A 15,217-nucleotide genomic window follows, 5' to 3' on the forward strand; every position below is an offset into this window, starting at 1 on the left:
AGCAGGACATAAAGAGGACTGGATGGCGGAAGGGAGGTGAAGCGACGAAAGAAAGGGAGGAAGAACTCGTGGAGCAGAGGAACAGCAGTACCACACGCTGGGGCAGGGGAGACCGGATGGAGGAGTCGCCGGGGAAAAACCAACACTTCGGTGTGAAGCTCAGGGGAGTTGAGCAGCCCTCCCTGCTCAGTCCCACCCTGGGCTTTCACCTGCCACGATGGCTTCCCGGTCCCCTTCCCGGTTTGGCCGGATCCGGATGAACTCCTGCCGCAAGAAGGGGGCCACATCCGTGTTGCTGTTCACAAATATCCGGACGGGATTCTTCAAGGAGACAGAAGCCAGATCTTTCACCTGCCAGGCACAAAGGCAGGGGTGCTGACCAGCCTGTCAGGTGGCAGGGAGGGAGGCAAGCTGGCGCTCCAGCTCAGCCCGGGGTCCTCTGCACCAACCCTCTGTTCCCTACAGCCCACCTCATCCGTCATCGTGGCTGAGAAGAGCATGGTCTGGCGGTGGTGGGAACACATTCGGATGATCTCCTTCATCTGCTCCTCGAAGTACTCGTCCAGCATCCTGGCGAGCGGGGGAGGGGAGGAATCAAGAGAAATGGACTGGGCTTGCATCTGTATTGATGAAGGATAGAAAACACTGCACAGGTGATGTTTCGATACTGTCATTGGTTATGTTTCAGGCTCATTTATTTACTTATTTAATTATTGTTATTTTACCCTTTTTCCAAGATCACCAAGAATTATCATTTGCCCATATTTGCTTAGTCTTTCTTTTTTTTCTTTTGCTGAATCATATGCTATTAAGTTGCAGATATCATGACACCGGACCCCTAAATATTTCAGCACACATTCCCTAAGAACGGTGACTTTCTCCTACATAAACACAATGTCGTTATCACACCTGAGAAATTCAAGTGTCTGAATGGTATCTAAAGTACAATGTATATTCAGTTTTCCCTAACTGTCCCCCAAACGTCATTCTAGAGCTGTCTTTTTATTTTTTTAGTCCAGGAATGACAGTTCCTACGTTGTACTTGGTTGTCACATCTCTTTAGTCTCCCTTAGTCTACAAAGTCCTCTCATCCTTTTTCACACTCTGAATATGTCTAATCATTCTCCAGTGACTGGATTCAACAATCACTGCTGGGAGCGGGGTGGGGGGCAGCTGTGCACCTCACTCTCACTCCATCCGGAGACAGACAGTTTGTTCCAGCATTGCAGTTCGGCCACTTGGTTGAAGTGGTGTCTTCACCACTTCAGTGGTGGAGGAAAGGAACCTCTTTCTCTTTGCAGATAACAGTCATCTGAGAAATTACTGTGACTCCAATTTTTTCAACCCACCCAATCCTTTACAGTATTTCTCGTCCAGTTCAGGCTGCAGTTGAGGGACAGGTATCACCTTTAGTTGTCGTGTCTCTTTGGTCTCAGTCTGAAACTTCCACGGCCTTTCTTGGTCTTTTGAGACATTGATATTTTTGATATTTAAAACCTAAATCAGATCATGTTCCCTTGGCTTAGAACGATCTCCTTTACCTCCTTCAGGCCTCAAGAATGCTCGGGGGAGGCAGTCTACCACTTATTCAACACCTACTGTGCACCTGCCAGATTCTAGACACGGCCCTGGTACTGGGATGTGGCAGCAGGCAACACAAAGCCGGCCCTTCTCGAACATGAAGTTCTGGGGAGAAGAGGGACACAGCCACCACACGAGCATTCAGGTAACAGTGCGGGAGGTCAAGGAGGTGTAGCATCTCAGAGAACATAAGGCAGGAAGGGAAGGACGAGGCAGGGGTGTGGGGGGAAGGGAGGAACCGGGTTTTTTTGTTTTTTTAAAAATATTTCATTTATTTAGTTAGTTATTTTTGGGGGCTGCACTGGGTCTTCGTTGCTGCACACAGGCTTTCCTCTCTAGTTGCAGTGAACGGTGGCTACTCTTCATGGCGGTGCGTGGGCTTCTCATCGCGGTGGCTTCTCTTGTTGCGGAGCACAGGCTCTAGGTGCACGGGCTTCAGTAGTTGTGGCATGCAGGCTCAGTAGTTGTGGCGCATGGGCTTAGTTGCTCTGTGGCACGTGGGATCTTCAGGGATCGAACCCGTGTCCCTTGCATTGGCAAGCGGATTCTTTTTTTTTTTTTTTTTTGCTGTACGTGCACCTCACACTGTTGTGGCCTCTCCCGTTGCGGAGCACAGGCTCCGGATGCACAGGCTGAGCGGCCATGGCTCACGGGCCCAGCTGCTCTGCGGCATGTGGGATCTTCCCGGACCGGGGCACGAACGCGTGTCCCCTGCATCAGCAGGTGGACTCTCAACCACTGCACCACCAGGGAAGCCCGCAAGCGGATTCTTAACCACTGGACAACCAGGGAAGTCCCAGGAACTGTTATAGAGTGGCCAGCAAAGTGACAGCTGGAGCAGAGACCTGAGGAGGTAAAGGAGGTCATTCCAAGCTGAGGGAACGACGATGCAGAAGAGAAGCCCCAAAGTGGGAGTGTGTGGATGGGATTTACCAATGGATATCCTGGGGGGGATGAGAAAATGAGGAGGTAAGAATGGCACTGAGAATATGGCCTAAACAACTAGAAGGATGGAGTTGCCCTTCAGTGGGATGGGAAGCGGGAGAGGGGCACAGAGGATGAGAAACTTGGTTAAGGACCTGGTTAGTTTGGAGATGCTTCAGTTTGAGAGTAAACTTGAACAGCCTCCTTACCCTGCCACCTCCACAGCAGTCCAGTTCATTAAGAGTTCATTCTGTTGAGTCACGAAGGAAAGAGGTGAGCAGATGGGACACGAATGAGAGAAAGGAAGGAAGAGAGGGAGGGAGGGAAGAGGAGGAAGGGGGGAAGGAGGGGGAGCCTGCATCAGAGTGATCGAGGCTGTTGGTTGAATCCTCCCTACGCACTGGGCACTTTATTGGAGTTACTCCTTGAATCCTCAACACCATGAGGTGGGTACTTATCCCCCACTTACAAACAAGAAAAGATTTGCTTTGAGACTCTAAATAACGTTTCCCAATCTCAGGAAGCGGTAGAGCCAGAATTTAACTTGCCTTCCCTCTTAACCATCACATTACAGAAAAAGAGCAGGATAATCCGGGCTAAGATGGACAAAGGCTCAAACATGAACAGCTGAACTGGTCAGAGCCATGTAGGGCCAGGCAGAGTGCAGGTTCCCGCCCCGGGGTGTGGCCCTGGGGACCCCACCATTTCAGGTGTACCTGTCAGCCTCATCCAGGATGAGCACCTCGATGCTGCTCAGGTGGAAGGAAGGGCAGTTGTGGAGGTGATCGATGAGCCGGCCCGGGGTGGCGATGAGGATGTCAGGCGCTGCCCGGAGAGCTGCTTCCTGAGACTTCACGTCCAGGCCGCCTGCAAAAAGAAAAGCCCACCAGGCAGCCAGCTGAATCACTCACCAGTATGGACTGAGCCCTGCTACCTGCCAGCTCCCACAGCAGATGCCGAGCAAACGGCAGAGCACAAGACTGACAGAGGCCCCACTTGCGCAGATTTTACAATATGGTGGGAGAGACAGATTATTTAATTACAGTTGTGCTAAGTGCAAAAATCAAAAACGATGATGACACAAAGCCACTTCAGCATACAACAATTCAACCATCCACCAACTGAGAGATGCAGCTGAGAAACTGATAATCTTTCTAAATCACCTACAATTTCCTACTGCATAAGGAGGATAAAATGAAGGTTAGATAACACTATCATACTAAACATCATCAGAAAGATTCTGCCCCAATAAATATTTGATTCATTATTCATGCAAGACAAAATTATATCCTAAATTTGTTCAGTATCAAGAAAAAATTTGTTTCATCATTTTGAAGTTTCATTTTGCAAGGCTGGTGAAGCCTCAGTCAAAGCCCTCCCCATCGCCTTCACTATCTACCGTGAAAACATCATCTGATTTTTAAGTGGTTTCAATCACATGAAGGCTTTCCTGTACCCGTCACCCTCAGACGGTGGCGCACATCCCCCCTCCACCGCGCCACACTCTCTCAGAGGCAGCCAGCCCTCAGCCAGACACTCACCCACAGCCAGGCAGGTGGTGATGCTGCAGAACTGGGCCAGCTGCTTGGTGACGGAGTGCACCTGGATGCCCAGTTCCCGGGTGGGAACCAGCACCAGCACACGGGTCACTGGGGCCTGACGGGGTTTGTAGATCAGACGCTCCAAGACGGGCAGGGCAAAAGCTGCAGTTTTACCTGGAGGGAAGGGCAGCAGGAAAGCAAAATGAGAAAAGCTTCTGTCCTTCCCAGGTCCAGGTTTTCACCTGCACACAGAAAACCTACATATCTACTCAGAGGGAAATGAAGCAACTTATCTTTCATAAAACTTTTTTTCTGGTTTTAAATCACACGGTCAGGGCTTCCCTGGTGGCACAGTGGTTAAGAATCCATTGCCAATGCAGGGGACACAGGTTCGAGCCCTGGTCCAGGAAGATCCCACATGCCGCGGAGCAACTAAGCCCGTGTGCCACAACTACTGAGCCTGCACTCTAGAGCCCGTGAGCCACAACTACTGAGCCCACGTGCCACAACTACTGAAGCCCTCATGGCTAGAGCCTGTGCTCTGCAACAAGAGAAGCCACCGCAGTGAGAAGCCTGTGCGCCGCAACAAAGAGTAGCCACCACTCGCCGCAACTAGAGAAAGCCTGCATGCAGCAGCGAAGAACACAGCCAAAAATAAATAAATAAAATAAATTTTAAAAATCAATCAATTGGGCCTCCCTGGTGGCGCAGTGGTTGAGAGTCCGCCTGCCGATGCAGGGGACACGGGTTCGTGCCCCGGTCCGGGAAGATCCCACATGCTGCGGAGCGGCTGGGCCCATGAGCCATGGTCGCTCAGCCTGCGCGTCTGGAGCCTGTGCTCCGCAGCGGGAGAGGCCGCAACAGTGAGAGGCCCGAGTACGGCAAAACAAACAAACAAACAAACAAATCAATCAATCAATCAATCACATGGTCAGTGTAAAAAATCTGGGAAATACAAAAAAAAAAAAAGAAAGCAATAAAAATCACCCACAGTTCAGCCAACCAGAGGTAAGCATTACCAAAACAGTATCTATATTACCAATCATTTTTTTTAACGGACAAAAATACAAAAATATTAATTTTAATGCAATAACACTATATATTGTTTAGTAACTTCCCTTTAAAAAAAACATACATTTTCCTATTTAAGTACTCAATTTTTTTTAAATGGTTGCATCGTATTTTATTACATGACTATTTCTATTCTATTCTATTACATGACTATATAATTAACTGCACTAATAAACAATGTTGTGATAAACATCCCTTTTATAAAATCTCTACTCCTATGACAGGGGCTTATCATGGGAGTGACAGGAGGTCATGGTCACAGAGACACCCTGATAGGATTAAATAAAAATGACCTTCACCAGACCACCTGAAACTTGTAACCTGTGACTGCCCTATTTAAAAAAAGTAAAGAGTATTTTTAAAAAAACAGAAAAATATATATTAATATGTTTTTAAAAGGGAAGTTACTACACAGAATATATAATGTTATTGCATTAAAATTTATATTTGCATATTTGGCAAAGTGGGCTTTTGGTAAGTCAACCCAGAGCCTATCCTATGCTGCACATCCTCCTCCTTCTTCCTCCTCTCCCTCCCCCACCCCCACGTCCCTGTCCTTTTTACCTGTCCCAGTGGCTGCACAGGCACAGATGTCCTTCCCCAACAGACCCACGGGTATGCATGCCTTCTGGATCGGTGTGGGCTCCTTGAAGCCCATGGCTGTGATGGCCTGAAGAGAAAGAAAAGATAGGGTCAGAGAGGAGAGGAGGGGGTCTCAGCACAAAACAAACAAGGCAGGTTTCCAAACAGGTTTCAATCCCTCCCGGTCATTCAATCCACCTACTGTGTGTCACTTTCCTAGGCCCTGAGGATATAGTAACAAACAAAAGGAACAACCCTGCCCTCAGAATCTGGTAGAAAAAAGAGGCTGGAAACAAACATGTGTCATATGAAGATAAATGCTATGGAGAAAGCTACAGCAGTCAAGGGGGCTGGCAAGGGCAGGGGGAGGGGATGAGAGCAGTTTACAGAAGGGCTGTCAGGGAAGGTCTCATTGAGCAGGGGGTACTGAGTAGAATCCTGAAAGAGGCGAAGAGCACCCCAGCCAGATTTCTGGAACGATCTTCCAGGCGGTGGGAGCAGCAAGCACAAAGGCCCTGGGGAAGAAGACGCCTGGCCTGTGTGAGGGCCAGTGAGGCCAGTGCGGCCAGAGCAGAATGGCTGCTGACAGACATCATCAAAGGGGCCCAGAAGGGGCAGGGCTGTACAGGCCACGATGGAAATCTTTGTGTAAGAGGGTTCTCTGGACAACAGAGTTCAGGGAGGCCACGAGCCCAGTTTAGGGCAGACAGCCCGGTTACGGGGCGACTGCAAGAATCCCATGGTTGACAAAAGAAGCCACTACCTTCAGAAGAGGGCGGGAAAGGTTCATGTCCTGGAATGAGAGGTTTTCATCATACTGAGATGCATCTTCAAAAAATCCTCCTGCTTCCTACATCAGAAAATCAAAAGACAGAATGAGAGTTCAGCAAAAAGGGAACTAAATGACCTTAAAATTCTTTCAGGTTGTAAAAACAGGCTGCATACTGCTGTCCAAGCCCACACTCACCTGTCCTCTCTTTTTCTTCTGCTCCTTTACTCTGAGTGTATCTATGGAGAAAAAGAGAGCTGATAATCAGGGCTCATACTTCCTGAGCACTCAGTCTGCTAGACACTGTCCTAAGTGCATTACGTGGATGGACGCCTCACTGAATCCATGCAACAACCTGAGGGAGCTCCTGTCACCAGCGTCGCCTCACAGAAGCGGAGGCTGTGCAGCCGTGCAGGTAAGTCACTCACCTGAGGTCAGACAGGAAGCAAACTTGGCAGCTTCCAGAGACAAGGCTCCCAACCACTGTGCTATATAAGGATGCTTTAGCACTCATTTCTGCAAGAAATATTAATGGAGCATCTGCTACGTGGCTGGACTCATCTGAGGTTGGGGGGGGACCTATCACCCCAAATAAGTTTGAGTCATAGAAGTGCCAACAGCTGTGTGGGGCTGGAGATGAGGAAAAGAGTGAACGTGGGAACTCCCTGGCGGTCCAGTGGCTAGGACTTGGCGCTTTCACTGCTGGTGCCTGGGTTTGATCCTTGCTCGGGGAACTAAGGTCCCGCAAGCCTCGCGGCATGACCAAAAAAAAAAAAAAAGAAAAGGAAAAAGAAAAAGAGTGAACTCTGACTGCAAAGTACAACAACCCTAACAAAATCCCAAGGAAAAAGAGAAGCTAGGGCTTCCCTGGTGGCGCAGTGGTTGAGAGTCCGCCTGCTGATGCAGGGGACATGGGTTCGTGTCCCGGTCCGGGAAGATCCCACATGCCGCGGAGCGGCTGGGCCCATGAGCCATGGCCGCTGAGCCTGCGCGTCCGGAGCCTGTGCTCCACAACATGAGAGGCCGCAACAGTGAGAGGCCCGCGTACCGAAAAAAAAAAGAGAGAAGCTAAAAGAAAAGAAGTCGGGACTTCCCTGGTGGCACAGTGGTTAAAAATCTGCCTGCCAATGCAGGGGACACGGGTTCGAACGCTGGTCCGGGAAGATCCCATGTGCCACTGAACAGCTAAGCCTGTGTGCCACAACTACCGAGCCTGCGCACCACAACTACTGAAGCCCACGCGCTCTAGGGCCTGTGCTCCGCAACCAGAGAAGCCACCGCAATGAGAAGCCCGCGCACCACAATGAAGAGTAGCCCCTGCTCACCGCAACTAGAGAAAGCCCGTGCACAGCAATGAAGACCCAACGCAGCCAATAAATAAATAAATTCATTTAAAAAAAGAAAATAATTAAAAAAAAAAAAAAAAAAGGAGGTCGACCCGGAGATCTTACATTTAACTGTGTAGAAGAGCACAGGATAACCTACAAAGTAAAAGCGAGCACTCCCATTTCCTGTCCCCATTTCTGACAGCATCGCCTACCTGCTTTGGTGAGGACGTTCTCATCAGCTGACGAGTAGTCAGTCTCTGATTCTTCATCTTCTGTGGCTTCCTCATCTTTCCCTTCAAAGTCTTCCTGCTCCTCTGGTTCAGAGACCTCCTTTGCTTCTTTCTCCTTCTCCAATTTCCCAGATTTGGCTTCTTTATCCTAGAAAAAGAAACTGTAATAAAGCAAGGCGACTACAAACTGCAGGAAATCCAGAACCTGTGAAGGGAAAGGGAAGGGAAGGAAGGGAAAAATATTATGCTCCCAGGCCTGGGAGAAAACTATGTGGATTCTTAGTGACTATTAACCACAGACACACAGAGAAAGCCTGCCTGCACCAGCTGTACTGCAACCTAGGCTCCAAGAGAAATGGTGTGGTCACGCTGAGAGTAAAGCTCAGGGCTCACCTACAAAGAGAAGTAACTGCTTTGCTTACTCACCTCTGTTTTCCTTTTCTTTCGAACTTTCTCAATCTTCTCATCTAATGTCGTGGCTGCCCTCTACAGATAAAAATAAAAAGATGAAAAAGAAACATACGTATGGGAAAGAGATAAAGCAAAGGGCTTCTTAAGGTAGGGTCTCAGATGTCAAATATAGAAAAAGCTCATCTGTACTTGGACAGGTTAATCAATCCATAGATTATTCACAACAAAACAAACAAGCAAACAAAAAACCATTAAATAAATGGTCTTTTTGTGAAAAAACTTCAAATTACCTGGAACCAGTAAGAACACCCACATTGTAGGTGTTTAATATTGAGAATGATACAGTTACCAAGAGATGTCACATTGTATCTGAATGCTACTTGGAAAAACTCTTCCCCTTGCCCATCGGACATAATTTAGCCTATCAAACTGTTGAAAGGCGAGCAAATTCAGGTAACGCTGGATCTTGCTAAAATTTTCAAAAGGTGAGGTAATGGCAGGCCCCCTTGATGCACGCTCAAAGCACCCTGAACCGCCTCAAAGCACCCTGACCCGCTACAGTGCTTACCACAGCCATAAGGAACGGCTTACTTGTTTGTCTAGTCATGTTCTACCCTGCTAGAATGTAAGTGCTATAAGACCAAGTCAGTAACTACATGAAGTACACATGAAAAGGAAAAAAAAAAAACCCGCTCAAGATGACTTTGAAAAGGCAATGCTGTTTTATTTGAAACAGAACAAGGACCAGCAGGGTCTGGATTAAACTGCCCTGAGCAGGCAGTATTTCCCTCGGAAGCACGTGAAATGGAAAACAACTTTTAAGCACCTTCTAGCTGGTTAACCAGATTCAAAGAAAAGCACAGGGTCTTGGCAAACAAGCAGATGACAGAGACATTCACGGCAGTTTTGGCTGTGATGTGTGGGAACCAGGGACCCTAAACAGAAAGGCCACATGAGATCACCTGGCAAGTGACAGAGAGTGATAGTATCTGTGGGGCAGAGTCAAGCTTTCAAAAACACCACTCCCGAGGATGCCTGCTAGATTGTTCTTTGTTACAAAACAACATAAAAAAGGTTTCTTTCTAATACTCAAAACAAGGAGCGAATACCTAGAAAAGAGACAATTGTAACATAGCTATGTCCATTTTTTAAGCAATTTATATGTAACATTTGGCATTCCTAAACCATTGGACCCTGAAGCCCACTGTCCAACCGTAACAGCCTACAGCCTGGAACTGCCTATCTGTGTCAGTCTCACCTTCTTCTTGAGCTGGCTCATGACGTCAGCCATGGCCCAGCTGCCATCGTACATCCCCTCCTTCTCAGTGAAAACAAAGTCAGGGTTGAAATCGGCACTGCGGTTCTTCTGCAAGGCTTTCTGCTTTCTGCCCAGCACGATGGGCCCCTGGGAAGAGGGAGAAGCAGGATGACTATGGGACTGAGATGAAAGAACACTGGAAAAAGAGGAAGGAAATGAGGGTACCCAATAAGAGAACAGAAATATACAGGGCAAAAGCTGACAGATGACAAGAAGTAGAATAATCTACAATTGTCCTGGGAGATTTTAACACATCTCAATAATTGACAGATCAAGCAGACAAAAAAAATGAGTAAGTCCGTAGAAAATTTGAACAGCACAATTAATAAGCTTTATTCCAATGAACATACAGAGAACACTGCACTAGCATGTATTCTTTCTAAGCACACGTGGAATAGTTGCAGAAACTGATCACGTAGTATTCCTTTTAAGCAAATCTTCAATAAGTTCAAAAAAATCAATATTATACAGACTCTGTTCTCTGACCACAATTCAATTAAGTTAGAAATAAATAACAACAGCAACAAATTTTTTTAACCCAATACATTTGGAAATGGGAAAGGAAGGAGAACTGGCTGAACTATGGCTTCAGGAGGATAAACAGAAGAAAAAACCCTGAGAACTAAAAAGTGCTATACTGATTTTTTTTTTTCTTACTTGAGTTAAACAATTTCATAAGAACTCTGACCCTAAACTTTATTATTAGTAATGACTATATCTCATTTCTCCAGTACCTGGTTTAAACCGGTAATTGTATAGCACTTCAAGCTATACTTGAAGTTTAGCACTATCATTTGCCATATTTCCTTCAGTCCTTTTCTATGACAATTTTCTAAAAAAATTTTATTGAAGTATGGTTGATTTACAATGTTGTGTTTAATTTCTGCTGTGCAGCAAAGTGACTCAGTTATACATATATATTCTTCTTCACATTCTTTCCCATTATGGTTTATCACAGGGTATTGAATCTAGTTCCCTGTGCTATACAGTAAGACCTTGTTGTTTATCCTTCCTATACATAATAGTTGGCATCTGCTAACCCCACACTCCCAGTCTTTCCCTCCCCCCACCCCCCCTTGGCAACCACAAGTCTGTTCCCTATATTTGTGAGTCTGTTTTTGTTCCGTAGATATGTTCATTTGTGTCGTAGTTTAGATTCCACATATAAGTGATAATTTTTCTGTGATAGTTTTCCATTCAAGAAACGAAAAGATTCTGGCTGTTAAGTGGAAAATACACTTGGGGGGAGGGGCGACAAGAGAAACAGAGACCAGGTATGTTAGGATTGTAGGTATCCAGGTACAAGATGGCAGTGTATCCTGGACAAGGGCGGAAGCAGTGTGGACTGAGGGGGGAAGAAGCTTAAGAGACATTTCCGAGGTAGCCTGCAGAACACTGGAGGGGAAAGAGGCTGGATAACTCCAAGGTTTCTGGCTTGAGATAAAGCAGGTTGGGAGGGTGAGGGAGACCAGAGTTCAGCTTTGGAAAAGCTGAATTTGTAGAGGCCGAGGGACGCCCAAACCAGAGGTGTCAGTAAGCAGATGAGGCCACAGAGGGGAAAGCACTTGAGCTGGAGCTTTAAAGGATGCGCACCTTTTCATGACACCAGTCCCTTTTTAATTGCTATGCTGTTTAATGTCTCTAACTGCCCACCACAACATAAGCTTCAGGAGAGCGGTGTTCCTTGCCCTTCTTGTTCACTGCTGTGTCCTGAATGCTTAATACTAGGTGTAGCACATATAAATAGTCAATGAATACTGACTTAATGAACGCATGGATAACCATGGCTCCTTGACTAGGAAGCAGGACTGACTCTGTCTCTGGATCTCTAGGACACAGCGCCTGGATTAAATATCAGTTCAGTGAATGGGTACTGAGTTCACCAAGGCGACAGAGAATAGCACGAGCACAGGTGTGGAGGTGAGGAAAAGCTAGTGGCGAGCAAACTGAGGAAGATCTGGGGGTCCGGGTGAGACCCAGGGACACTTGCCGGCCTGGCAGAGGATGCTGAGCCCTTGGGGGCAGGGACCTGAGGCACCACGGGGAAGGGAAGCAGTCAAGGACATCGGCTGCCCGCCGCCGCGCTCCCACCCCGATCGGCTCATACCTCCTCCTCCTGGTCTTCGGAGTCAGTCTCTGGCTCCACCGGCACCTCATCATCTTCGCCTATGGTCCCGATTAAACCCAGCTCCGCAAGCATGTCGCAGCAGCAGCCACTTCCGGAAACCAGCGCGGCGCGCTAAGCTGCTCTCCTGTTTCCGCGACCTCCGCATAATCACTGCGCTTGTGCTTACGTCACTTCCTCTTGGAGGCCGCCCTGGCCCGCCCCCTCTCGCAAACTCTCGCGGCGCGCGAGCGGCAACCTGGGGCGTGGTTTGTGTGACGAAGGCAAGGCACGGCGTTTGTGTTATACAAAATCCATTCTCTCGGTGCTCAGAAAACGGTGGGACGGTTGGAGGCGTGTGCGAGTTGCGGAGGAGAAAGTCTAAAGAGGTGCGTGGATGAGCTCCGTATATTTATGTACAAAAAAATTGTGGAAGAAAATACAATAAACAGCAGTGATTGTCTCTGGGTGGTAGAATTTTAAGCGATTTTTAGTTTCGTCTTAGGTTTTTTTCCACAGTAAACATTTACTTTCATAAAAAAAGAAAAAATTAAAAATAGGAATAGCAGGGACTTCCCTGGCGGTCCAGTAGTTAGGACTCCGCACTTTCACTGCCCAGGGCGCGGGTTCGATCCCTGGTCGGGGAACTAAGATTACGCAAGCCACCGCTGTGAGGCCAAAAATTAAGAATAGCTAACATTTATATAACATTTACTCTGTGCCAAATACTGATCTAAGCACTTCAACATGTATTAACTAATTTAATCCTTACGGCAACCCTAGCAGAAGGTACCATTGCTGTCGCCATTTTACAGATAAAGAAACTAAGGCGATGGGGCTTCCCCGGTGGCGCAGTGGTTGAGAGTCCGCCTGCCGATGCAGGGGACACGGGTTCGTGCCCCGGTCCGGGAAGATCCCACGTGCCGCGGAGCAGCTGGGCCCGTGAGCCATGGCCGCTGAGCCTGCGCGTCCGGAGCCTGTGCTCCGCAACGGGAGAGGCCACAACAGTGAGAGGCCCGCGTACCGCAAAAACAAAAAAAAAAGAAAGAAACTAAGGCGCAGAGAGGTTCCCAGGGTCACAGAGCCAGTTAATTACAGACCCAAGATTATAACCGAGGCAGTGGCTCCAGGGTCCTTAAGGAAAGTAGATCTCACAGCTTACCAGGAAGTTTTCATGTCTTCTCTGCTTGTGGAAATCTCACTGAATCTTAACTTCCTAAACACCACCTCCTACATGAAATCTTCGTGGACTACCCATCCTCCTTCATAGCTGTTTTCTCCTTCCGTGTTAACACTTTGTACTTGCAGCAGAGTTGCAGTTGTGTCATAAAAGTAGGTTCAGTTGTCTTTTTATTTTTTTATTATTTTTTACTATTTTAACTAAATTTTAAGTGTACAATTCATTGGCATTAATTATATTTACAGTGTTGTGCAACCATCACTGCTATGTGTTTCTAAAACTTTTTCATGAGCTCAAGCCAAAGCCTTGTAACCATTAAGGAATAGCTAACTCCCCATTCTTCTCTCTCCCCAGTCCTGGTAAACCTCTAACCTACTTTATGTCTCTATGAATTTGCGTGTTCTAAATATTTCATGTAAGTTGAATTATACAATATTTGTCCTTTTGTGTCTGGCTTATTAGCACAGTGTTTTCAAGGTTCATCCATGTTGTAGCATGTGTCAGGTTCATTATGGCTGAATAATGTTCTGTTGTATGGATATACCACGTTTTGTTTATCCATTCATCTGTCAATAGACACTTGGGTTGTTTCCACCTTTTGCCTATTGTGAATAATGCTGCAGTGAACATTGGCATACGAGGATCTATTTGAGTCCCTATTTTCAATTCTTTCAGGTGTATACCTAGGAGTGAAATTGCTGTGTCATATGGTAATTCTGTGTTTAGCTTTTTGAGGAACCACCAAAATACTTTCCACAGCGGCTGTAATTTTTTTACATCAGTTATATATGAGTATTCCAATTACTCCACTTTCTATCCTGTTCACTGCTGTATCCCTAGTGCTTAGTATATAGTAGGCATTCAGTAATCACTAGATGAATAAATGAGTGAATGAATGTCCTTATGTGTTTTTGAATCATTTTCAGATGTCTGTCAAGTCTATATGTCAATGTTTGCTCAATTCAGATAGGCCTTATGTCAACTCTGGCTCCCTCCACTTTCTTCCCTGAGCTCTGGAGGGCCGGAACCATGTCCAAGTCATCCTTGTACCTTGGAGCACTTGTACCTGCAAGTGCACAATCTATAGTGAAGGGCCAGCATTTTAAATTTCCAATCCATTGCAGACTGGTACTTCTGTAAAATACAATAAAAATGTGTGGCAAGATCAGCTTGCTAGAAAACTTTCTGGAAGCTTATTCTCAATTTCTATATTTACAGTGTCCTGAGCAGGTAATGAACAGTTTACAGTTTAAGTTACACTGTCCATATTTTGAGTCACACTGCCTTGAGCTCTTAGAAAACCAAGACAGCATCACATGGGATTAAAGACAAAGATGGAGGTGAACAGACTTTGCTTACTACAAAACATCAGATAAATGCCAATTGTTAGATTAATACTGTCCATTGGAACTTTTTGCAGCATTAAAATGTTGTATATCTGTGGTATCCAATATGATGGCCACTAGCCACAAGTGGCTATTGAGCACTTGTAATGTAGCAAGTTGAGGAACTGAATTTTCTGTTTTTATTTTAATTACAATAGCCACATGATGGTGGGGGGAATAATTAGGAGTTTTGGATTAACATATACACACTACTATATATAAAATACATGGGGAATTCCCTGGTGGTCCAGTGGTTAGGACTCGGTGCTTTCACAATATGGCTGAATAAATAAATAAAAATAAAAAGATTTATTCTCTTAGCAACTTTCAAATATACAATACAGTATTATTATCTGTTGTCACCATGCTATACGTTACATCTCCATGACTTACTTATTTTATAGCTGGACGTTTGTACCTTTTGACCACCTTCACCCATTTCACCCGCCTCTGGCAACCACCTTCTGTTCTCTGACCTATGAGTTTCAGTGGGGGTTGCTTTTTTCTTTTTAGATTCCACATATAAGTGAGATAATACGGTATTTATCTTTCTCTGTCCTACTTATTTCACTTAGCATTATGCCCTCAAGGTCCATCCATGTTGTTGCATATGGCAAGATTTCCTTCTTTTTTATGGCTGAATAATATTTCATTATGTATAAATACCATATTTTCTTTATCCATTCATCCACTGATGGACACTTAGGTTGCTTCCATGTGTTGGCTATTGTTAATAATGCTGCTATGAATATGGGGGGTTCAGATACAGTCTTGAGTTAGTGTTTTCATTTCC

At 46.1% G+C, this 15,217-nt stretch overlaps 1 protein-coding gene across 1 annotated transcript in view; it reads right to left on the bottom strand.

Annotated features, from left to right (window-relative positions):
- DDX27 (DEAD-box helicase 27) overlaps positions 1–11,988 on the bottom strand; it is a 20,609-nt gene extending 8,621 nt beyond the window's left edge. Inside the window, exons 1-11 of the mRNA XM_007446403.1 lie at positions 11,863–11,988; positions 9,696–9,842; positions 8,453–8,512; positions 8,009–8,174; positions 6,667–6,707; positions 6,463–6,549; positions 5,682–5,787; positions 4,047–4,220; positions 3,222–3,372; positions 471–570; positions 210–351 (exon numbers count right to left, since the gene is read on the bottom strand). Of these exons, the coding sequence (XP_007446465.1) occupies positions 210–351; positions 471–570; positions 3,222–3,372; positions 4,047–4,220; positions 5,682–5,787; positions 6,463–6,549; positions 6,667–6,707; positions 8,009–8,174; positions 8,453–8,512; positions 9,696–9,842; positions 11,863–11,955 (1,267 nt within the window). The 5' untranslated portion in view covers positions 11,956–11,988. The remainder of the gene's footprint in view (positions 1–209; positions 352–470; positions 571–3,221; positions 3,373–4,046; positions 4,221–5,681; positions 5,788–6,462; positions 6,550–6,666; positions 6,708–8,008; positions 8,175–8,452; positions 8,513–9,695; positions 9,843–11,862) is intronic.
- Positions 11,989–15,217: the final 3,229 nt, after the last annotated feature.

Source organism: Lipotes vexillifer, unplaced genomic scaffold, assembly GCF_000442215.2.
Source record: "Lipotes vexillifer unplaced genomic scaffold, Lipotes_vexillifer_v1.1 scaffold251, whole genome shotgun sequence".
NCBI classification, from domain to species: Eukaryota; Metazoa; Chordata; class Mammalia; order Artiodactyla; family Lipotidae; genus Lipotes; species Lipotes vexillifer.